Genomic DNA, 23965 nt, shown 5'->3' on the forward strand with positions numbered 1-23965 from the left:
TTGCATGGAGTTATGTGCCACTAAGCTATCCCCAAAATCTTAAAGTTTCATCTCCTTTTATGATTGTGTCTCAGACATAATGACTTTAGTGCCATACTTGGAACTTCACTGCTAGTCTGCTTTGTTGCACAGTTTCCTGATTTTTTTAAATTTACCTAATTCAGGCTTTAGTTGGATTTGAACCATATAAATGCAGCTATGGCTTCTTAAAAAAATTAGAAAAATCCTCACACCCAAGAATTTCCATACTGCCTAAAAGCCCAGTTCATGCTCTGCACAAGAAAAACATTTATTATTGGCAGAAAGAAGGTGGAGGTACTAAACTAACACTTTTGCAAGCTTTCTAGTTTTCAAATTTTAGTCTCCTGTTAAATGTTGCTCAGCACTTGTAAGAGTGGTGAATTGACAGACAAATTGCCCAGTTTCACTGAGGGTGATGTGAGGACATACAGAGAGAATTTCCATACCAAAACCAGATTTTTGATTACAGATGACCTAAATTATCAACTGTGCTGTAACCAGTCTGCATCTGATCAACATAAACATGCATCTTATTTTGGAATCCCTGGCCAAGGAGGTACCAGGGTATACCCAGTGTGGATATTAACATTGGTGTGTCCATCAGCATCTGAGCAGGGAAATACATCAGCCTGCAGAAGTATCCCTGAACTGCTTCTACATTTGCCATTGCTGAGGTGCAGATAACGTTGGGAAATGTCTTGGGTTTTTTTGGCCTGTACTGGGTTCACCAGATATTTCAAAATCCTTTTGAAACAATTTCAAGTAGCTTGTAGACATGCAGTGCTGCCCTTCTTATTCCTGATGGACAAACCAAGGATCAGAAAAATAGCTGCATCTATCAAAGCACAGCTACTTTATCTTCTTAAGAAATGTTTGCTTTTTGTTGTCAAATCCATTAATTTAAATGCTAAAGCTATTATGGAAGGTTATGGAGGAGAAAGCTTGAATGCTGAAGACATGAACTGAGACATGGTTAAATTACAGAAATGACAGTATGTACAGATGCCTCGGCAATGTTTAAATCACAACTCCACACAATTAGCCAAGCACCTGGATTACAGCAATTGTTGTTATTTCCAAGGGCAAAATAAACATAATCTATCAAAAACATAATAGAAACTCCAAGTAGTTGCTCATTAACAAGGAGGATCACATTCACATTCCAGCCATCAGAGCATGGCTAAATTCAGGAATTATTACAGCAGCAGCCTGCTTTACATTTCTGTAAAATATACCCATACCAGAAATTAAAAAATATACCCAAGAAAATGTCCAGTCTTTAAAAAGGGGGAAGGGGTATAACTGTTACTTTTCACTGAAGCTGGTTTGCATGAAATGAGAGATGAATTCTTGAAAGCACTATATTTTGTAATCCAGAACAAATATGTCCCAAAATGGAGAATAATTAGTTTCGTCTTCAAAGGGCTGACACATAATTGTTACTGAAGAATGTTGCTGTAATGAAGACATTCGTACTTCTGTATTAACTGACTAATACAATCTGAATAAGCCAAGCTGATAAATCCTTTAATTTCTCTTCAGGCCATGTTCCCACTTCACAGTTACAGGCAGTAAGTGCAAAAGCCACTGAGCACTGTTTCTGCTGCAAGAGAGGACATTCACCTGACAGTTTTTTAGATGCATTACATAGTCAATTTGAGAACATGTAAACAACACATTTTAAAAAATAGCTGTTATAGAACAGCCTAGGATTCATAATAAACTTGCAGTTTCCCCCTGCTCCTCACATGAATTAAGGTTTCTGACCAATTGCATAGTTTCACTTGCTGTTGCAGAACCTCCTATTTTGTAGAGTTTTATATGATTCATTTACTCTTAAATAAACAGTGAAATATTGCTGCTATCACAATATATCGTGTGGGCACAGCAGAATTGGTAGTGGCTCTCTGATTTCTTTTATATTGCAGCAAAACTGATTTACAAACTGACAGAGTGTCCTAAAGAATTAAAAAGCATCTCCTAGTATCACTGAAAGTAACTGATAACTTTTTGGTGAGCTACCTACACTCCTCAGTCTTGGAGATTCTGTCAGTCTGTCTGTCCCTGGCACACAGAAGAGGCTCAAAATCTGGTCAGCCTCAAGGTACAAACACACATATTGAGGTGCCTGCAGCCCTATTTTGAACATACACTCTGCTGCCCTTCATGCTCAAAATTAGATAAAAGAGAACAGATTCTGACCTCAATTACAACAGAAGGAACTCCAAGTAATGTCATCATAATTGAAAAAAATCAGAGCAAAACGATTCTAGATTTATATTCTGAGGTCAGAATTTGGCCTAATGTTTTGTTCCCATTGCAACTCTACAGCTATAAATAAATCAGCCACAGAACAGAGTAATTACAAGTGTCTCTTGGGACTGGATCAACTTATATTTAGATTCATTTGATTTGTGAAGAAGCCTGTTCTCTGTCCTTCATCTCAGCCACAGCAGTCTTTGCCTTAGAATCGTCAAAGTTGGAAGAGACCTACAAGATCATCCAGTCCAACTGTCCACCCAGAACTATGACTGTAGTCCTTAAACACTAAACCACATCACCAGCACCAGACCCTTGAACCTTCCAGGTTCGTGAACCTTCCAGTGCATCTTAAACACTTCCAGGGATGGCATCTAGACAAACTATTCCAGTGCCTGAACACCTGGCAGTGAAATTTTTTTTCTAATTACTGATCTGAATCTCTCCTGTCTCAGCTTAAGGCAATTTCCTTTTGTCCTCTCACTGCAGGCACAACAGGAGTGACCAATCCTTCACCTCCATTCAGCTGGAACTTCTCCAGTTAACCAGGACTGCTGGTAGATGATTGAGAGGGATTTGGCAAGTTCTTCTGCCAGTTTCCTCATTACTATGGGGTGGATCTCATCAGGCACCATAGACTTGTGTCTAACTGGCATAGCAGGTCACTTAACCACTTCCTCGTAGATTATATGGACTTCACTCAGTTCCGTGTCCCTAACTTCCAGCTCTGGGGGCTGCAAATCCTGAGGACATCTGATCTTGATATTCAAGACTGAGATTAAAAAAATGGCATTTTTCCTCATCCTTTGTCACTACACTACCCTCTGTACTCAACAAGTGATGGAGACTTTCCTTGGCCCTCCTTTTGCTGCCATGTATTTATAGAAAGTTTTTTCATTGTCCTTAACTGAAAACCAAATCAAGCTCTAGCTGAGCTAGAATTTGGCCCTTCTGATCTTCTCCATCCATTGCCTTACTGAATCCTGATAGTCCTGTGAACTTACCTTGTCCTCCTTCCAGAGACAACAGATTTCTTTTTTTCCCTAAGTTCCAGCTGAAGTTCTCTGTTTAACCAGGTCAGTCTTATTCCTGACAACTTGTCTTTCTACATGTGGGGACAGCCTGCTTCTGAATATTTAACAATTCCTTTCTGAAACACATCCATCCTTCCTGGACTCCTTTGCTCTTCAGGGCTGAGTCCCAATAGACTCTTGTCAAACAATCTCCTAGACATGCCAAAGTCTGCCTGCTGGAAGACCAAGGTGAAAGTTCTGCTGGTGCTCCTCCTTACTTCACCCAGTATTGAAAACTAACATTTCATGGTCACTATGCCCAAGATAGCCACTGACCACCACATCACCCACTAGTCCTTCTTTGTTCACAGTCAATCAGTCTAGCAGAGCACCTCCTCTAGTAGGCTCATTTACCAGTTGTGTAAGGAAGTTGTCTTCCACACACTTCAGAAACCCTCTAGACTGCTTTCTCTCTGTTGTGTTGTATTTCCAGCAGATACTTGGCAAGTTGAAGTTGCCCACAAGTATTAGGTCTGGAGACTGTGAGACTTCTGCCAGTGCTTGCAGAGTGCCTCATCAGCCTGTTCATCCTGGTTGGGTGGTTTAACAGACTCCCACCATCCACTCTCCAGATCTTTACCCTGATCTTCACCCATAGGCACTCAACCTTGTCATCTTCATCATTATCACTTTCAGTACAATCAAAACACTCCCTAAGGTACATTGCTACCCCAACCCCTTTGCTGCTTTGCCCATCTCTCTTCTGAAGAGTTTATTTCATCTATTGCAGCATTCCAGCCATGGTAGTCATTCCACCAAGTTTCCATGATGGCAAACACATCATAGCTTTCCTGATGCACAATGGTTTCCAGCTTCTCCTGTTTGTTATCCACGTGCATTGGTCTAGGTGCACTTCAGCTGGGCTGTCCATTGCACCAGCTCTAGTGCTCATCTCTAGAGAGCCTGGCCTTATCCCCTTCCCCTTCTAACCCTGTTAAAAGACTGACTGTTTTGCTATCTGCAATGTGACACTGTAAAGAGACAAAACATAAACCTAGCAAACCAGACTGCTCAGTTACGTTTATTAAAAGACAAACAAAGATGTTACTGAAATTTTTGAGCTAGCTGATTCTGAAAGAAATATTTCTAAATGAGTGAAATGGCAGCCTTGATTCATATGTAGGATGAGCCCCAGTGCTGCCATAATGGAAGAAAGTAGCAAAAGGATCATTTTGGTTAAATTGGTGTTTGAAAGTCTAGAGTTCCCCAATATGTTCCAAGAATGTGAAAGCAGCTTTGAAATGTTTCAGTGACGCAGCAGAAGTTCCTTTAATTCAGAATTACATATGCAATTGGGAAATAATACAGTGGGGCTTAGATAGGTATCGTAACAAGCATTGTGAATATGACTGTTCCTGTACCTCTCAGGAGCATGGGCCGTACATGCCACTTTTGTACTAAGGGATGATGTACTCCTACAGAAAAGCTGCACCCAAATGCTCTGGTGAGAGATCACAGAATTGTTAGGGTTGGCTGTCCCCAACCTTTATGTTTTCAACTGGTACCTCCTCGTTTGTTAATACAAGGTCCAGCAACACACCTTTCCTCGCTGGTTCCTCCACCACTTGCATCAAAAAGTTATCTTCAATAAACTGCAGGAACTTCCTGGACTGTGTGTGCTGGGCTGTGTAGCCCCTCCAGCAAATACCAGAGTGGCTGAAGTCCCCCAGGAGAACCAGAGCCTGTGCCTCATCAACTTCCTCCTCCTGACCATGTAGGCTATGGTGAACACTCACAAGAGTGCCACCCAAATTGTGCCTGTCCCTCAATTCTTACCTATAAATTCTCAGCTGAGTAAAGCTTGATACATTCCAGTTACTCTCTCACATAAAGAGCAACTTTACCACCTCACCTCTCTGACCCGTCCTTACTTCCCCTCATACCTATCCATGACAATATTCCAGTGAGATCATGGCCCTGCGTACACATACATTTCCAGTTCTTATATATTTGCTATGCTGCATCCATTTGTATGCAGGCACTAATATTTTTACATATATATATATATATATCTTATATACATAAAATAATATAATCAAGAAACCACATTCCCCAGGAAGCGTGTAAGAGGATTCACTGTAACTATAAGCACCCCCAATGTGTTTTGTGTTTTGATCCTCAACTCCAGTGGCAGCCAACGCACATCTGACTCCACAGTGGTTGCTATGACCTGCTTCCCAGGAGGAAGCTATGGCACAATCGTTGCCATTTGCACCCTGCCTCCCAGTCCTTCAGTTTAAAGCCCATGTCACCAGACTGGCCAGAGTGCTGCCAATGAGTCTCTTGCCCGTTTTAGCCAGGGGGATCCCCTTCCCCTATAACAGGCTAAAAATCACAAAAACACAACCCACTGTTATAGAAGCCAAAACTTTCTTGATGGTTTTGGCCACAGACATTGATTTGCACAATGTGTCTGCCTCTGGCTGTCCTGATTTATCAACAACAGGGACGACAGATAAGGAGATGACTAGGACACGGGGATGACTTATGATATTTTTCACCTGCCTTGTCAGGGCTTTATAGTCTTTCTTGATCCCACCTATTTTTTAAAGGTCCTACTGACCTTTACTTTATTCCTTCAGGCAGTTAAGTTTCACCGCACTCCTAGAAGTCAATGCTGTGTATGGTGTTAGATTGAGATTGTCCATTCCCGTGAATCGTGTGCTGCCTCTTATACATTCCTAGCATCCACTGTAGGGCTTATCCAAAGAACATATGCCTGTCCAAGGATAATTTATCATCTGCTCTTATCTTTGCCAGGAAAATTCATGGGCAGAAATTCTCTATGCAGCCCAAAACAGTAGAAAAATTGAAAATGCATAAAACAGGGAGTCACCACAAAGATAAAACAGTAAGATTGTAATTTATGAGATGGTCATTCTTACCATATTTCCCCAAGTCAGAGAATATTTTGACTCCTCCAAGACAATCTCTATCATGTGGATTGCTGGAAATTGGGAAATAGCATCTTTCCCTTTCCTTTTCTTACACTGAACAATGAACATTCCCTGTTTGGCTGAATGGACCTTTGCTTTGACCTTTACAGCCTTGCTTCTGTAGATTGTTTATTTAAAAGCCATGGATCTGGAACCAAACGTTCAAAGTGTAATCTTGTAGGTTCTGAGTAAACAAACAGCTAGGAAAAATCTTTCTGTTTGAGCTACAATTTTAATTCCACCAGAAAGTGCATCAAGCATTCTCTTGGAGGGCTAGAAATGCACGGGATTTGGAGTCTTTCTAAAGCCTTTCAGTTTTCATTCTCTTTACTCTTCACTCTAAATGCATATACAGACCTAGGAGTTTAGGAACAGATAAAGAATACACTTGGTGTCACTGACACTACCATGTGTTTGTGACCTGTTTCTGGATCCACAAAGAAACAAACAAACCACAATTCAAGAAAAATAATTTTTACTTAGAATTTCCTACCTGAACAGCTACTTTCACACTTGTAGACTACTTTGAGTACCTGAGATTTGGCCTTTAATTTGACAAGTGAAATAGTAATATTTACCATGCCTTATAGGGCTCTTGAACAACTACATCTCATTAAAAAAAAACACAAACAAAACCAAGCCCTAAAGATCCAAAAGAAAGGCCGTCGTGGTACACAACTAATTTTAAAGCATATAAATTCTAAACAGATGTATTGTTATAATGCCTAAATATTCACTGGCACTTTTCTAAAAGATATTATGTCATCCAGCATGTGATTTGGACATGTTTCTGCTGCTGAGTGCTATAGCCTGCTTCAGGGATTTGTCTATTAGAGGACTGACTTTTTTCTGTTAAGTCTGGTTAGAGTCAATGCTGTACAAATAACAATCACTATTATTTCGCCATGCTAATGTTGACAGTATACATTCACTTGTAAACTATAATGTTTCTCAGTTCACCTGAACATCATATTTTTAAATGAAAAGATGCTTCTTTCCATATCCAGATGAGAGGTTAGTCTATCAAAGATATCCTGTTCATTGTTCTCCCTTTTCTCCTCCAACTATTAATTGACTTTGATTATTCCCTTCTTGATTATCTCTGATTCCTACCGATTACTCAGCAACCATCCTTTTGTTTCTAAATGAGTCAAAGTGCCACTGATTCACATTATGAGAAGGAAATAAAAGTTTCCACTGTATATTTTCAGGCATATGAAATGACACTGCCTTTCTGAAATTCCTAGACATGAATCACTATGAGATGGAAAGAAATAAAAAATCCCCCATGTCAGCACTGTCACTAAAGCCTGTTTCAATCCATACTGTTGCTGAGATGCTCTCAGCATTTGTCAAGTCTTTCCTAATTTTTTGAGTTTCCTGCAAGTGTTATTTTCTGCTCAGTAATACAAAACAGTCACTGAATAGGTATCACATATACCCCCTATTACAAGGATTCTAAGCATGACTCAGAGGATTTTCCTAGTGAAGCTAACTTCTGGAAAGGGAGACGCATGAAACGCTACAGAGATCTGTGTTTCTAGGAAATTCCTATGTTCATTTGCATATGGAGAAAGCAACTGCTGTGGAAAATCATCTGCTGGACAGCATCTTAGATGAGTCTTCAGGGAAAAGGGAACAATTTAGGCCTTGGCTTTTGTGGTATTTCTCTACTTGGAAACAATTCTTTCAGGTTAAATGTGTAATTGAAAATTGTGTAATGGCTTGCGGTTTCATATAAACAGTGTCAGACACTGAAAATTATTTTATATTTCCACAGTCCACAATATGCACATGTAACTTCTGTGGCACTGTAACAGAAGGATTTCTACTATAAAGGCTGTTTATCTCTGTGACACAGAGCTTGCAACTCAGCCCAAGAATGACTGTCAGGCTGCAGAGCCTTTCTCTGGGGAGCCTGTCATTAATGTGAGTTACAGGGTAGTAACAGTTGCCTGGTGTCTCTCAGTCACTACTTAGGCACTCAGAGCCTACATTGAACATTAGGATAGGAGAAGTAAAGTTTTTTGCCTCAATACAGGTTATGCAGGCCTATCCACATGGCTTGCAGAAGGTAACAGAGAAGGCAACTATTTACATTATTTCTTTTACTCATTGGATCTGTTTGTAGTTCAAGCACTAGGCCCTGCCACAGATAAATTTATAAGACTGGCTTTAATCTTCTGGCTTTGAACACCAAAAAGCATATGCAGGATGTACATTTTTTTTCTGTTTCACTGCAAGCAGTTTCTGGAATGTGTTGGTTGATGGGTTTCAATCAAAACTGCTAAGCTTACAGACAGTTACATTCTTAAGAAGAGAATGAAACAGAATTATTAATTTCCAGATTCTGTTGTATATCAGTGTAATTCCAGTCAAATAGAAAGTAGATTTTCATGGGGGTAACAGCTCTGCACAGAAGTAACTTATGGGTAGATTGGAAACTGTAGATGAAATTCTACAGGGCTTAAAAACTATGATCCTGTAGAGTTGTACACCTCCCATGAACAACCACAGGATGGTTTTTTAAGGAGCAAGAAAGCAAGTCATATAGAAAGGCCTGTGTTGGTGGACTGAGAAAACACAACTCCCAGTTATCAAGGACTCACCACCAATTAACACTCATCCCCTACAGACATGCCTTATATTGGTCCTATTTATAGAAGTATTTGCATTGCTGCTCTGAAAATTCAAGGCTTCTGCTTTGGTTTTTCCAGGACATTGAAAAGGTGTAAGAGGGCATTTTATGCTTTCTTGGATAGACCCATAAACGTAGAAAGCAAAAAGCTTCTAAGTTTTGTTTAGGTTTTCTGAAGTCAGGCAGATCCCTGGTACATATCATGTTTCCATGCTAGAACCAAAGCACACATTTGTCCTATCGAATCATGGAGCATAAGCTGGTGAGTATCCGATTTTGCTGAGTTGTTCTAGTGTTTTCAGTTACTTTATTTTCTGACATTCAGTGTGGACCTATATATACTTCAAAAACTTTTCAGCTATTTTTGAAGTTGACATTAGCTCATTAGCTAGGAAGTTGTAGAAAACATGTCTTGGGAGTATTACAGTACTGCCAGCTAATATGAACAATTCTATGTTCAAACCCCATTTTTGACAGGAAAACAATTTTCCATTCAAACAGGGAAAATGTCATTACTTTAAACTCATTACTGGAACATTAAAAGAAGAAACATGTTTTACAGCAGTGTCACTAGTATTTGTGTACCAGCTGTGAATCATGTGTGGTGCCTATAGTTTGACAGCTATGACAAAAGCACGAACAAGCTCTTTTCCCATAGTGAACCAATGATGACTTGAACCTGCTTTTAAGAGTAATTCAGCTTTTCCTGAATGTAGCACATAAACTTAAATCTGTTCTATTTCAATGAATGGCTGAATTACTCTACCACAGTCTTGTGTAACATAAACAGCAAGCCTTGGGTCTCTTTGCTAAGGACAAAGGGACAGTGAATAGGCAGGAGGTTTGTGTAGAAAAGTTTTCTAACAAAATTAACATTGCTCTGACAATACAAAGACTGACAATAGTGCAAGACTGACATCTGTTTTTTTCTTCTCCTGTACTTCCTAAGTAACCTTGTATGTTCATGTTCAGGGTTGCATGCACTTACATTTTTCAAAAACAAAAAGGAAACTGTTTTCCTTCCTACTTAAAGTTATCTGTTAAGGTGCCAGGCCTCTCACTATCCTTAATAATCAATACACTAGCAGAAATACAGCTGTCTTTTTCAAGATCACATCACAGTCTAGATTTCAAGTTGTTTACGTCAAAGTACTGAGTAGCTAAGGAACAGAGTATTGACAATCCTCTGCATGAGGGAATACAGTGGCCCACATACCACAAAAATAGTGTATACAACCACCACAGAGCTAAAGGGAAGCCACTCAAAGTCTCTGAAATAAACTCCCTTCAGAATGACCCCCATCATCCCTACGTTTAACTTTTTTGGTGTAGCCTCAACACATGCAAACACGCTCATGAAGAAAATAAATACGTAAGATGCAGTCATGTAAACAAGGACTAATCAGGTTATGTGCAGCACTACCAGTAAGTGTTCAGCTGAAAGCACTGACCAAACCAATATGATGCAGAAAAATTCATCCTAGCAGAAGCCATACTAAACAGCTTTTCTCTGGAAATAATTTTTCTTCCTGTAATTTCTTGCTGACTTTTTTTCCTATGAGCACGTAAAGCTCCTCAAGCAGAGAACTTCTGCAGAACTAGGCACAGAAATGTACAAATACAGTTGTCTTTTAATGGTTAACATACAAGTGACTTAATTACACCTATAATAACTCCTGTTGAAAAAGTTTGATAGTTTTCTCTGTGGCATTATCAGAATGAACACTGTACTTACAAATGTTTCAGGTTATCTGAATATATAATTCTTGGCTTTGTGTTTAAAGATAAAAGAATAATGAAATTATTTAGGTTTGAAAAGACCCTTAAGATCAAGTTGAATTATTTTCCCCAATATTCAATCAAAACTCCTCCTAGCATAACATAGGGCTATTTTGTCTTGTCTGGTCGCTGACTACCTGAGAGCAGCGGCTGAACCTCACCTGGCTGCAACCTCTCATCAGGTGGCTGTAGAGAGCAATGCCTCTCTCAGACTCCTTTTTTCCAGACTAAACACACTCAGCTCCCTCAGCCACTCCACAAAAGACCTGTGCTCCAGACTCTTCAGCAGCCTTTTTGCCCTTCTCTGAAATCCCTCCAGCACCTCAATGTCCTTCTTGTAGGGAGAGGGCCAGAACTAGGGACAGGATTCAATGTGGGCCTCACCAGTGCCAAGCACAGGGGGAAGATCACTGCCCTGGTCCTGCTGGCCACATTATTTCTGGCTTTTAGCTGCACAATGTTTTTTTATCCAAGTATTTTCTACATACATATTTGACTTTCTTAAAAAAAATACCTATAAAAGACATGAGAATGTCATTTAAAATCAACTAATAAGTTTCCTCCCTCCTAAAGTTTCTGCTTTTGCTCCATTTACATAATCTATATGAATTTACAAGGCCAAATTTCTATTTGAAAGAGGATGGAGAAACTTAAAAGATAGTATTGATGTTTCTGTCTGAAGCAAAATCTTCTCCTAGATTTAGGCCTTCCAAAAGTTCCCTAAGAGCCACACTAAGTGGCACTCCAGCAAACAGTGAAATCAAATTGAGATTGTTCTTTAAACAAATTAGGACTAAATTATTTTATATTCATGCCTCTATGATCACATTCATTCTGACGATCGTTACCATGTATCTGGTGCAGCTGATGATGCCCTATCATCAGGGCACACATCTCTTCCTTTGGCCAGATTGTGCATAAAACATGCTCCAAAGTACCAGTGTTGTCCTCACAAGATTGACCTTAAGGATGAAAATACATTTCTCAAAGTAGGGACTACCAAAAATTTTCTACAATATTTCTGAGCTTATACAACAACTCCAATTTGGCAAAAAACATAAGCAAGAGGTAGTCACTAAAAAACTAATTCCTGTGAATCTTATTTTGTTTGTGTTCCAAACAATGAACCAGCAAAGTCATTATGATATGTAAATTCTTCTCCTACACACATTCTGCCTTGCAGCCTATGACACAGTGTCTTTTTTATAAGGTTTCACATAAGAAGCTATTCTTCTTGTTCATCACAGCAAGGAATTCACAAATCACTGCAGAATGCAGAGTGCTCAGTTCACAAAAACCCACTTTCCAAGGTAAAGTATGTTCAAGGTATCACATTTCCCACACTTTTTGAGTTGGGCACAAGCTCAACCCCAGCATGCCTACGTAAACAATGTAGACATCAGCTGTGCTGTGAAGGTGGCTAAAGAGAAGAGGTCACAAGTTCAGTTAGGGTAGAAGTTGTGGTTGTGGCATTGCTGATTCTCTGAGAGACTGATTTGTGTCACTCAACATATGTACTGACAATGCGCTGGAAAGCTGAATTTCTCAAGAACAATGGAGATGGCAGATATTGGACAGACCACCCCAGTTCCTACATGGGACACCACTACTTATGGGTGTTCTGTACTTTTTTCTTCCTCTAAAAACAGCACATTACAAAAATTAATTTTGGGGATGGACAGCTTCATTGTAGTGGCTGAGCAGGCATACAGACTCTCCTCTGTTCCATTACTGCATTCTAACCCACTGAGGACTGAAACAGATCTCTGTGTATTTACTTACAGAGCTAGTTTCCAGAGCTGTCAGCCTCTTACATGCCTTAAATCCACTTAAATAGATAAAGAAATGGGTAATAATGGAATTAATGACAAGAACATAATCATGTATACAATCTTCTACAGACGGTGAGGCCATTTTACAAAAACGGTCCTTCAAGTTTTGCTACATAAAGAAGTGGTCTTGATATTGAGCACCTGCTTTTATCACCTGCACACAATTCTTGACAGTTCTTCTTTTTCCATGCAACTAGCTCCCTGTAAGTGGGAGAGTAGTTGAGGGATGAGGCTCTTTACCAGAAAATGAATAAACCAGAAGGACAGGGGAAAGCAGAAAGGAAATACCAGACCACAGGATGACTGGTAAGAGGCCTCTTGTGCCAGTATAAACATTGACAAGGCTAAATATGACATTTATAACAATTTATAACTCAATTTCATTTGCATTTTTTGGTTTTTGTTTTTTGGGTTTTTTTTAACCACAGAGGGAAACCACCACCACAAAATGAAGATCCCACCAAACCTGGCTATCCCAACTCTGAAATTATTTTCCTTGAAACTAGCTCCTCAGTGAAAGCTGCACTTAATTACAGTTCTTGAAATCCCTCTTTAGATAGTTTGCATGAGACATGCTAAATGAAAGAGGAAAAGTTTAATAGGATTAAGCTCAGAAAAGTGTGTTCAGGGTTTCTGTGAACAGCACTTACTAATCCAACTCTGGATCTCCTCATTAAACTTATCTGCTAATGAAAAAGCCCAAATACCATCCACTGGACACATTTTTTTTTTCCAGAACAATTATCTTTAGACTAGAAAGATTCAAAGCAATGAAGCAATCTCTAATTTATGGCCACTCAACACTTTAAAACTGTTGCTCTAATAGTAAGGTCATACATAAGCCTGTTTTGTTTTCTGAGTATATCATCTTTCAAGATTAATTTCAGCTGCTGTGAAGAGTGAACAATTGTCATATTCATCACCATTAATTTATGTGCATGAAAATTGAGATTTTAATTAGTTCTATGCCTATGGTGCACAGGCTAGCCAAGAGGCTGCTGTAGAACAGGTAAGAATAAACAGTACCTAACATAGCAACAAAGGTTCCCTCTCTGATCACTTGTGAAATGCAGAACAGGTAACAATACACATGCTCAGTGACTGCATTTCATTCAACAGCTTTATAAGCAGTACTCTGCTTTATAAGCAGATAGGTTTACAGGTAGTATCACATCCAAATATGGGACTGATATGAAAATCAACCAAAAAGATTCTTTTGAACGGCAACTTTCCCAAGGAACAGATCCAAACTTCCCTTTGAATGTTTTGAGTCCCTAAGTAGGGACTTGCTCACATAGAGACACCCAGAACACTAAATTCAACACAGCATTATATCTGTCCCTGAATTGAAAGATCTAAAGCCTCACAAAAAATTTTATCAGCCGTTTCATACGAAAAGTGGTAAATCAAAAAGATAATGAGAAGTATGCAGGGGGCCAGGATGGTATCTGCAACAAAGGCTAAAGAGGAGGCAAGAAAGAAATGGGGGTACAAGTGCTGCTCTAATAGTGCTCTAAAGGTATCTATAGAATCTCTTTATGGGACTGTCCAATCATCTCAGTCTGTGATATGAATACGGCACAGTCCAATACATGCAGACTTGTCCCTTTCCTTTGGATCAATTTAAAGTGAGACAAAGATTTCTATGAACATTGGGCTTTCCTGTTTTGACTTTTATCAGAGTCCAGCCCCATGTTAGAGACCAGATGTCTTTCCCCTTCCTCAGTTTCTTCATGTTTGATTTAACTGACAACAGCAGAAGCTGCTGAGAGAACTAGACTGAGAGTATTTACTGATGTCATTCTTATCTTACAATAGGTAAACCATCAGGACAAAAGCTCCTTCAGAAGTGTCTTATTACAAATATAATGGTGGAGCATCTCGGGCTGAATGCTTGTGTGTTGGAGATTATTAGCTGGTTCAGTAAAACCCATCAGCACACCAGTTGTGCTACCTGCTCCCCATGTCTGCTGATAGACAACACTTTCTACATATGCAAACAACACAAAAAACAGAGCAATATTGGAATACTCCAAGGCAGAAACTTGGTATAACAAAAGCCTGCAGAAATACCAGGGGAAGCAAAATCACCTATTTCTCTGCACCTTCAAACAATCTTCAACTCCAAAAATCATTTATCCTGAAGAAACAAAAAGCAACCAATGCTTGAGAAATCAAAGCCATTTTTTGCTACACAAAATATATGATACTGCTTCTTCTGATATCATCCTTCTTCTTGCCATGTTGTCAAAGTCCAGATTAAAAATGTAATTAATGCATCCTTTCTACCTACTAGAGTAAAATAGAAAAGTGATAGAAACTATGAAACAAACCACAGGTTTATCCAGATAGATAGCCATCAAGTCCAAGTGTAAGGTATTTCAAAAGTCTGGAAACACTGATCGACACAGACTCTCGATGTATGATCTACCAATTAGTCACAGGCCCTAGCTGCCTACAAACTCCAAAATATTGGGCTGAACTTATCTAAACATATGGCATTCTTTCTGTTTGTTACTCATCTGGGCCAACTAATATATAACAACTTAACATTTCTTACAGAAAGCTCCCAGTTTTTCCATTTGAAAGCAGTAAATCAGGACTCATTAATTAAAACTGCTAAAAATCATGCAGGTTCATTTCTAAAGGATAACTTTTTTGTCATTGCATGCAGCCGCAGCTAAATATTTATGCTGTCTACACTACACAATGCACTCTTCCACTTTCAGCAAGGATACTTCAACCTACTTGGACTACTCTTCAGAGAGAATATTATAAAAGGAAATTTGTGAAGCTGTTAACAGCTCTCTCATCTAGGCTGTCTGCTTAAATAATAACAATGCTTATTAGTTACATGTAGTACTGAAAACAATACTTTGGAGAATAATTCACAACTTGTGAGTTTTGGATGAGAAATTAAGAGAAGGCGGGAGGGCTAAGTTCACTGCATTCTTGATTCTCCACTGTCTTGTACATGTACACACTACGAGAGCAGTCTGACTAGTTTTGCTTTACATCCATTCTGTATCTGTTTAGGTAACTGGACAAAGTGCAAAGCCATACAAATTTGATTAGTTTTCAAGAAGGTATTAATGCAATGCCGATCACCCTCAGTGATTAACCTGAGAGGCTCATCAGGGACAAACATTTAAGGCTAACAAACACTACCATACCTAGAAACCACAGTTAACATTTCATACACTGCATACTATTTCTGATCCCTCCTACTCCCCATCTGCTGTTCAACAGCTTTTATGTCCCTAAATATGTGGGAAGAGAACATGCTTAGAACAAGAATGAAAGGCAGTTTATGCTTTAGGACTTCTTCCTTACACTCACCTACACTTGTGGGAAATATATCCTCATTGTTGATTTGCACCTCGATCCAGTCCATGAGAAGATTCATATATTGGGGTGCTGGCAATGCTGTGGGCTTCTTGTACTTCAAGTCATCCTGCCACCGATACTCATACTTGGGGCCTCCAGACATCACTGGGCAGGTCCTCTCTGTGCAGAACTCACAGATAGTTCCATAAATGAGGTTGATCCTATTGAAGAAGTCGACAACATGAACAGCCACCCAGTCATTCTGGTCTTCTCCACTGGGCAACTGCACAGCTGCCTTCAAGTCCACACCTGAGCTGAGAGATGCTTGCGCTCGTTTGTGAAGTTCAAACCTCTGGGTTCCAGGTTCAAACTTGCGTTTTGGGCGGAAAGTCTTATCTTTATTAAAGACTTGCTTGAGTGCTATGGACATGACTGTTAATCTTCTGCACTGCAGTAGCTGGCAGGAAGCACATCTGAGATTTAATGCAAATATCTGAAAACAGCTGCTCTCTATCACAGGCTTTCCAGGCCCTGCTCTTTTTCCCAAAGAAGCTTGTATCAACTTCAGAGCAATTTATTGGCTCTTCCTCTTGAAAGCCTCCCTGAAAGGCTTCATTTCCCTAAGGATACAGAAACAATACACATCAATGCCAAACTCAAGTCTGGTCCTGTCAGTTTGCTACTATTTTACCAGAATTTTCTAGCAATTATAAGATGAAAATAATGTGTAATATGCTAGCCTTAAAAACTGCCCAACCCCTAACTAGAAGGTTTATTTTTTTTTAAAGTGACTCATTTTTTGCAGTATTAAGGAATTAACCTCTCTGTTCTTTTAAAATATCTACCCAAATAGAGGCTCTTAAGTTATAAAGATGGGAATTCAATAAATCTTGTATGATCTTCAAATTTTAAAACCAACTTTTTCACTTTGCTACATTTTTACAGCACTGCATAACATTCAAAATGTGCATATAAGTTCAGTAGGAAAAAAACTATGTGACAATTTAGAATCTTTCTCTAACTGCTCCTGGAGCTACCAAGGGGGCCTTCTAAGCACTTGCCATAGTTTCAGTGCTCATCTCTGTGGCAAAAAGAAATCAGCAAGCAAAACTTATCCATATTTGTTCTCTGTTATAAATTATTGAGGTTTTCACTTTTGCAAACCACATAGAACCAAATAAGAAGGATAACTATGGTATGGCACAGAAATAATTCCTGTTTCCCACAAAACTGTATGGAGATTGTTGCTTTTATTGACTCACCTTCAGAAATTCAGTAGTAGATTTAGATTTCTATTGGATTGTGTAGAACTATTATCAATTGGGAAGCCACCACTTTTTTATAGCTCTATTCATCTTCTTTACAGGGGAATACTTGTCATTGTTCTTACAAAAGCAAGAGCATAGACTTTGTGTTGTTCTATCTAACCTAAGTCAGCAGCGGAATGTTTTCAACAGTGAGCCTGACTGAACAAATAAATTACTGCATTACAGCTTTGTTTGCTCTCATATATGTACATGAAAAAGAGTATATTATTACTAAATGTATAAACTTAGAAGTGACAGGATAGATAGGTGCTGCTTCAATTAGACTTTTGTTTTAGTACTAAAGATTTTGTGAATAAATATAGAGAATAAACAATTTCATTCTGTGCAATATTTAAACTAAGTAACACAATATAGCTTAAACCTACACAGCAATACAAAAATTGTCCCCTATCAGTGGTCAGTTCTTATGGGATTATCTGTGTTTGACTTCTTCCCTTAACTGAAATCATGTCCATGAAAATTTTACTAGGCAGTGCGTGCCTAGCACTAAATTCTTCTGAAGACAGTTGCCTGAGGCTTTGCTGAGGAGCAAAATGGAAGTGAAAAAGGTGTTGCTTTCTTCTTAATATCCACAAGAAAGTAACACCTACCTTAGCAAAGAGAAATTTGGTGCGCTTGACCCTGCATCCACACAATAGGATGTAAATGCCACAAAAAATCCTCTTCCAAATACGTGAAAGACTAGCATGCAAGCTAATTTGTTGGCAAGCAGCAGTCACATGGAATCAGCAGAGAAGTGCTTGCTTTAACTTTTCCTGGTGGCATGATGGAGGGATATTCCAATCATGACCTTATAAACAGTAATTTTTTCCATATCTGCAAAATCCAAGAAGTCTTAGAATTAACTCCAGGGAGATTATTGTCATATCTGACATAGCCTTTCAGTAATATTCAAAGACTGAGATCCTGAATATGCCAGTCCAGAAATTCTTTCCCTGACAAAGGTCAGGGAAAGAAGACTTTAAACAAAAGTAGCCTTGGAAGAGTTAAATGTCATCGGCAGGAAATGAAGGTACTTTTAAATAGTCAGCTTTGCTCTACAATTTGTTGTTTGTTTCTAAGACCCAAAACTTCCAGCCTCAAATAGATGGCAGCCATCTATTTATTTAAAAGCCCATAAAAACATAGGTGAGTAGTGCTGCATAGACTGAGCCTGTGACTGACACACCTGAAGATGGCACAGAGCCAATGTCCCAGTTTGCAATAATAAGCAGGTTAAGTCCAGAATTTTACAGCTCAGGTAATTACTTTCTTCCCCACATTAATACACTTGGTGCTCTTATGTGGTTTGACTCCCTTCATCACCTGCACAAATTCATCAGAATATGCAAGGAGTTTTATTTAAAATGAGAAGCTGAGCAGCAAATAAAACTCATCTTCAAAAGAGACACTTTGAAGCTGAGTACTCACTGCAATTAAAGCTCCTTAAGAAAAACAGAACAGACTGTATTTTATGAGCTATTTTCTACTAAATATGCCAACAAAATGAATCACATTAAATAATGTTTCCCATTCCTATCCATCTATTCAGGAAATCTGCATAAAATTTAAAAAATTCAGAGAAAATTAAACCAAAACATTCAGCAAACAACTCATTATCTCATGTCTTATGTTGATGTTGAAGATCTCTGTGGAAGAACACACAGAATTCTGGTCAAATTCACTTCTAAGACTCATTCAAAAAATTATTCTGCTGCGCAGTCAGATGAAACTGTTCTTTAACTCACCAGTACAGAATCAGAACAAGCAAGAACTTCCTATACATTTTGTGTCTGGAGAATCCTCTGTTCAGTATCCTGCAATAAAAGCAGAGGCTGTTCCTCTTTCATCTTTCTGTAACTTTACAAAATACAAAAATACAATGCTGGCTTGTATTTCACTGCTTATCTTAAGAGATACAACTCTGCTAAGAGCTTATTTTTTTCTTCTTCCTCTGCTTGGAAATGAAGACTGAAGACTGTGCAATGCTAGGCTGGGGGACAAACAGACTTGCTATCTCATGTATTCCCACATTCAAGAACGCAAAATAGAAAACTATAAGACCTGACCTTCACAAAAATACTGCAGTGAATCAACTCTATGAAATGCTTTTTTTGCACCCTGGTTCTTGATGGTATCTGCTATCTAATTAACCATTGTCCTTACTCAAAAGCTAACAGAAATGAAAAAAGAAATAAAAACATCTGCAAACAACATCACCACTACTTCCTTGGAATAAAGAAGCATTTTCTTTACTGACAGGAGACAAAGGAACAGGCTCACCTTATTTTCAGTAGTGATCAAGCACACGCATTTTAGGTTTGGATCCTTCAGAGGCTGATGCTAATGGGAGAGCTCTAACCAAAGTCATTGTGGTCTAAGACCATCTTTTCTGCTTAGGCAATAAAGTGGCAGATGTTAATGACAGGATGGCCACTCCTTTGCTTAGGCCTGATTCACCAGTCCGTTGCAGGAACTCAATTGCCTTTAGACTTCCAGCACTCCCTGTACTGTGCTTGAATCAACAATCATGACAAGAGATTTTTCATTTCATCCCAAACCACATACTGTCAATTAAAACTTTGTATAGGGGAACTTAAAAATCAAAACTATTGCTTCAAAATTGCATAACATCAGCAAAAATGAAAACTCATCAGGATAGCTTCAACAACAAATGACAAACAAAATCTCGCCATTTTTAAAGCACTGAGAATGTAATTTGCCTTGCCAGTCATCACATTCACTTCTATGACAGTTTTCACCTTAAAAGAATGAAAAATGCTTCCAGATTCATGATCTCAACTGGTCTTGGGAGAACTGCTTCAAAACTGAAACACTGTGGACAATGTGATACGGGTCAGACTGAATTGCAACTCCTTGAAACCTGTAGTACAGTAGCACCCACCCTCATTCCACATTAAACTAAATTTGTCTCTTGATAAGAGATACTTCACAGTTTACAGCTATAGTAATGCAAACAGAACTGCTCCTGGTTTATACTTGCGCCAAAAGTGATGGAAACTGGCCTCCAGTCTTTTATGACAGGTTCTAACTATACAGAAAGGCATAAAGAATAACATTATCACTCATGGTATTTGGCTTAATGGTATACTTGGGACAGTGTCCTGCATGTCCCTCTGAACTAAATGACTGTCCTGGTATGGGCAGCTCAGAGAGGTAATTCCTCCCAGTGATTTACTTTCTCTTTTTTTTCAGAGCAGTGTATTTCTGGGATAGTCACCAACATCTTTTCCTGGTGGACTATTCCAAAGCATGTATAATGCAGCTGGGTGAATTCCCTTACTGGCAGAGCTATGCCTGGAATGGTAAACACATAGGTGGAGATGGTCTCAGGACAACCAGACCTCATAAGCTTCATCCATGGCATCAGAACCACAGTGACCAACTCTGTCCTCCAGTTCATGCACAGACAGAGCCAGAAACTTGGCCTAAAATCATGTATACCAACATCTGGAAATCATAAACCAGTCCTACCCATGCAGATGCCATTAAAAAAGACACCCACAACAAACAACAGATCAGGACCAGCATCATATCAGAGTCACTGCTGCATTAAAAGCATACTATATACTTTCTCCACATATTTTCTATTAAATCACAGGGAACAAGAATATTAAATGACACACTGTTTCTAGACACATACCTTTCATCATGATATTCTAGGGAGAGTTACACAAGCTTTAGAAGTCTGCTGGGAAGGTAACTGATATAAATCCTATTTTATTAAACCAGACATTACTTCTCCAACATTAGAGGAAACATTACTTCTCTAACAAAAAACATACAGAGAGATAACTATCCAGCAATACGCAATATGAAAACCAACTCTGCATCAGTGCACTTCTACATTTTTATATTATTCTTTTTAAAATCTAAGTCTCCTCTCCCCATTCTTTCAGGAGTGATACTGGTTGAGTGGCAATTTCCTTTCCTCTAAAGCTGCTGGGATTACTTTATGCTAGTAACCACAATAATGGCCTGCAGACTCAAGACACTCAGGTGGATTAGAAAGAAGCTTTCTCACAGTCAGAAACACTTCTAACTTATAAGTAAGTATATGCATTCATTTGACATGGAATAACTACACTTTGCTCTGTCTGGGCATGAGGAAAAAAAAGGAGCAAGTGATTTTGCAAGACTAACAAAAAACCAAAATTGTAAACAATCACAGGAATCAGCATAGTGTTTCCATAAGCAAAGTGTTAAGGCCCAATGGAGCAAATATAAATAACCTTTGATACTTTTTTAAGGTAAAATACTGGAAAGGGAAAGCAAGATACAATGGATAACTGTCCATTGTAAACTGGAAAACTGTGTGCTTTAAAAATGAATGCAGCTATAAAACAAGAGATAAATAGTTGCTAAATTGGACCAGCCTGAAGTAAATGATTTATGGTTCTTAAAAAATACTGAGGTTTTCATAAGGATAAAATTGAAAAATATTTGGCTAAAGAACACAATCACTGTAATGACTGAGTAGGAATGGCTTGGGCTTAGATCAGGGCACAACACATGACCATTTTAGACTGATGCCCTTAAACATTGCATCCTATTTTCCATGAGCAGGTTAGGTGGTATTGCACTTATGTATCCCAATAATTTATTTACAAATAATTAATAAATAACAATTTGTTTACAAGTATTTAATTCCAATTCTTTCAACAAAGGTCCCTTCTATACAGCAGAGAAGCCCCTCTTTCCTTTTAGGAAAACTGGTTGTACAAAACAATTAGAAGTTGACTTAAACAGCAGTCGTTTCTATGATAAAGTGCATCAGCTGTTCAACAGCGGCAGAATCAGATATGAATATTCAAATCTCAGATGATAAGTGCTGTTTAATAATGCAAATGAAGCATGCTTTTTCTTGATGGGGATAAATGTTTATGTTTTAGCAGATGACTGGCTGCTCAACTAGTATCATTCTAGTGCCTTTTACAAATCTTAAATCCAATCACCTGAAGTTCTGCAAAAGTACACTGATCACAACAAAGGTACTGAAAATACCCTGACACTTATTCACTACAAGTTTATATTGGTTACAGCATCCATGGCATTCTAGTAAGGAATGTGGACTTCCTGTAGCATATCATTTAAGGTGAATTGAAATAAGTATCTCTCAGAACTACAGTAAAGAAACTACAGAAGATACATTACTTAGATTACACTGAAATTCAGCTTATGTTCCCCTGTTACCCAGGAATATGAGGCCTTAACCCATTACAAGCTGAAAGTCATGCAGGGGTGTGTATGGCTACATTATTTTTCTGAAAACTCAGTCCTACTTTCTCTTCTCTCCTTTCATGTTCCTACCTTCTTGATATCTCCTCTATGATACCTGGCCCAAGCATTTATTCATCCCCTTGCAGGGAGCTGTATGAGACTCACACGTAAACTGTAATAATTAAAAAACCCACAGATTTTTCATCCCAATTGACTTCTTTGACCCTGTTTGATCACACAAAACAGAGAAAAGGACAACATAAGAAAAGATGTGTGGAAGGCAGAGGATGAGACAGATGGACTAAAACCCCATGGGAGTGGTTATTTAGCCACGGCCACTTAAGTGAATTACAGTGTTTGCCATGACAATTTCCGACCTCCCAAACTTTCAGGCAGATTGGGAACTCCCTTTAGCTCAGGTAACTACTGACAGAGTGACAGATCACAGTGAAGCACACAGTTCTGACATTCCCTTTGAATGCTGGTTGGTTTTTTTTTTTTTTTTTTTTTTTTTTTTGTTTTTTTTTTTTTTATTGCACACAGGTTTTTCCAGTTCTCTCTCTGGTTCACAGGCTTTTTTACTGGCCTGAGCTGTTGGTAGTACATGTGCAAGCACAGTGAATCCTGTGCCACTAATCCCGAATCACTAAACCACATTTTCTAAGTACAAAACCAGCCTCTGCTTTCAGTTATCAAGCCCCTGTTACCTGCTACATCCTTCCACCACCAACAAAACAAAGCCTTTACAGCTGCACATGGCTTGTTTCACCACCAGCTGCTGTTACAGTCACTGCTCTTGTACACAGCTGACCATACTGTTGGACTGTGTGGGTCAGCTTACTAACTGCAATATGAAGACCAAGAGAACCAGCTCACCAACCCAGCTTCTGCAAAAATCTCTTGGTATCTGGGGACAGAGACTTCACACCAACAGTGAATGGTTGTTAAGCTTTTGTAGTATGCATACTGCAGCATTTGCTGCAACAGAGAAGAGTTATCCTTCATTCCTTTAAAGTCAATATACTAAGATCAGGTGAAAGGAGTAAGAGTATTTTAATAGCCTTGAAGAAGAAAAGGCCACAAATTAAATTACATTTTGTAATATAACACTTCTTTCCCCCAGCTTGCTTAATGTCTGATTCCAAGCCGTTCCTGAAGATGAAATGTTGACTAAGCTGCATTCAGTGGGAGCTCTGATAATGAATTCAGAAAACAGAGCTAAAATTTTACTGTTACACTCTGAAAACTCTTCTTTACAAAACAATAACATGTCCTTATCAAACTGTGGTTGAACTTCAAAAATCTCTCTGTTCTGTTCAGCTTAAGTCGTAAACCTACATTCTGGCTTTTAAAAGTAGTGACAAAACTGAGTAAACTCTAAGAGAGTTAAAATATTATTTCCTGCCCTCTCCAACATTATCAGATCATCCATGCAATTCCCATATGAAAGCCTAAAACCAAGTCCACTCAATTCCGTTGAAAAGATGCTAGTCAGCTCATATGAGCTCCAGGGAACAAAATAATGTGCACACACAAAAATGTGATCTCAGAC

General features: G+C 38.7%; 1 protein-coding gene across 10 annotated transcripts in view; it reads right to left on the minus strand.

Moving 5' to 3' along the window:
- The window catches only part of MOB3B (MOB kinase activator 3B), a 68646-nt gene that overhangs the window by 14132 nt on the left and 30549 nt on the right, over window positions 1-23965 (minus strand). For 4 of the 10 annotated variants that reach the window (XM_038124287.1, XM_038124282.1, XM_038124280.1 and 1 more), the window contains 2 exons: window positions 17784-18009; window positions 15878-16485 (listed from right to left, as the gene is read on the minus strand). In XM_038124287.1, coding sequence (XP_037980215.1) covers window positions 15878-16295 — 418 coding nt within the window. In that variant the 5' untranslated portion in view covers window positions 16296-16485; window positions 17784-18009. Of the gene's footprint in view, window positions 1-15877; window positions 16486-17783; window positions 18010-18920; window positions 21450-23965 lie in introns of those variants that run through there. The other 6 variants (XM_038124286.1, XM_038124285.1, XM_038124284.1 and 3 more) reach the window with 3 other exon arrangements.

Source organism: Motacilla alba, chromosome Z, assembly GCF_015832195.1.
Source record: "Motacilla alba alba isolate MOTALB_02 chromosome Z, Motacilla_alba_V1.0_pri, whole genome shotgun sequence".
Taxonomy (NCBI): Eukaryota; Metazoa; Chordata; class Aves; order Passeriformes; family Motacillidae; genus Motacilla; species Motacilla alba.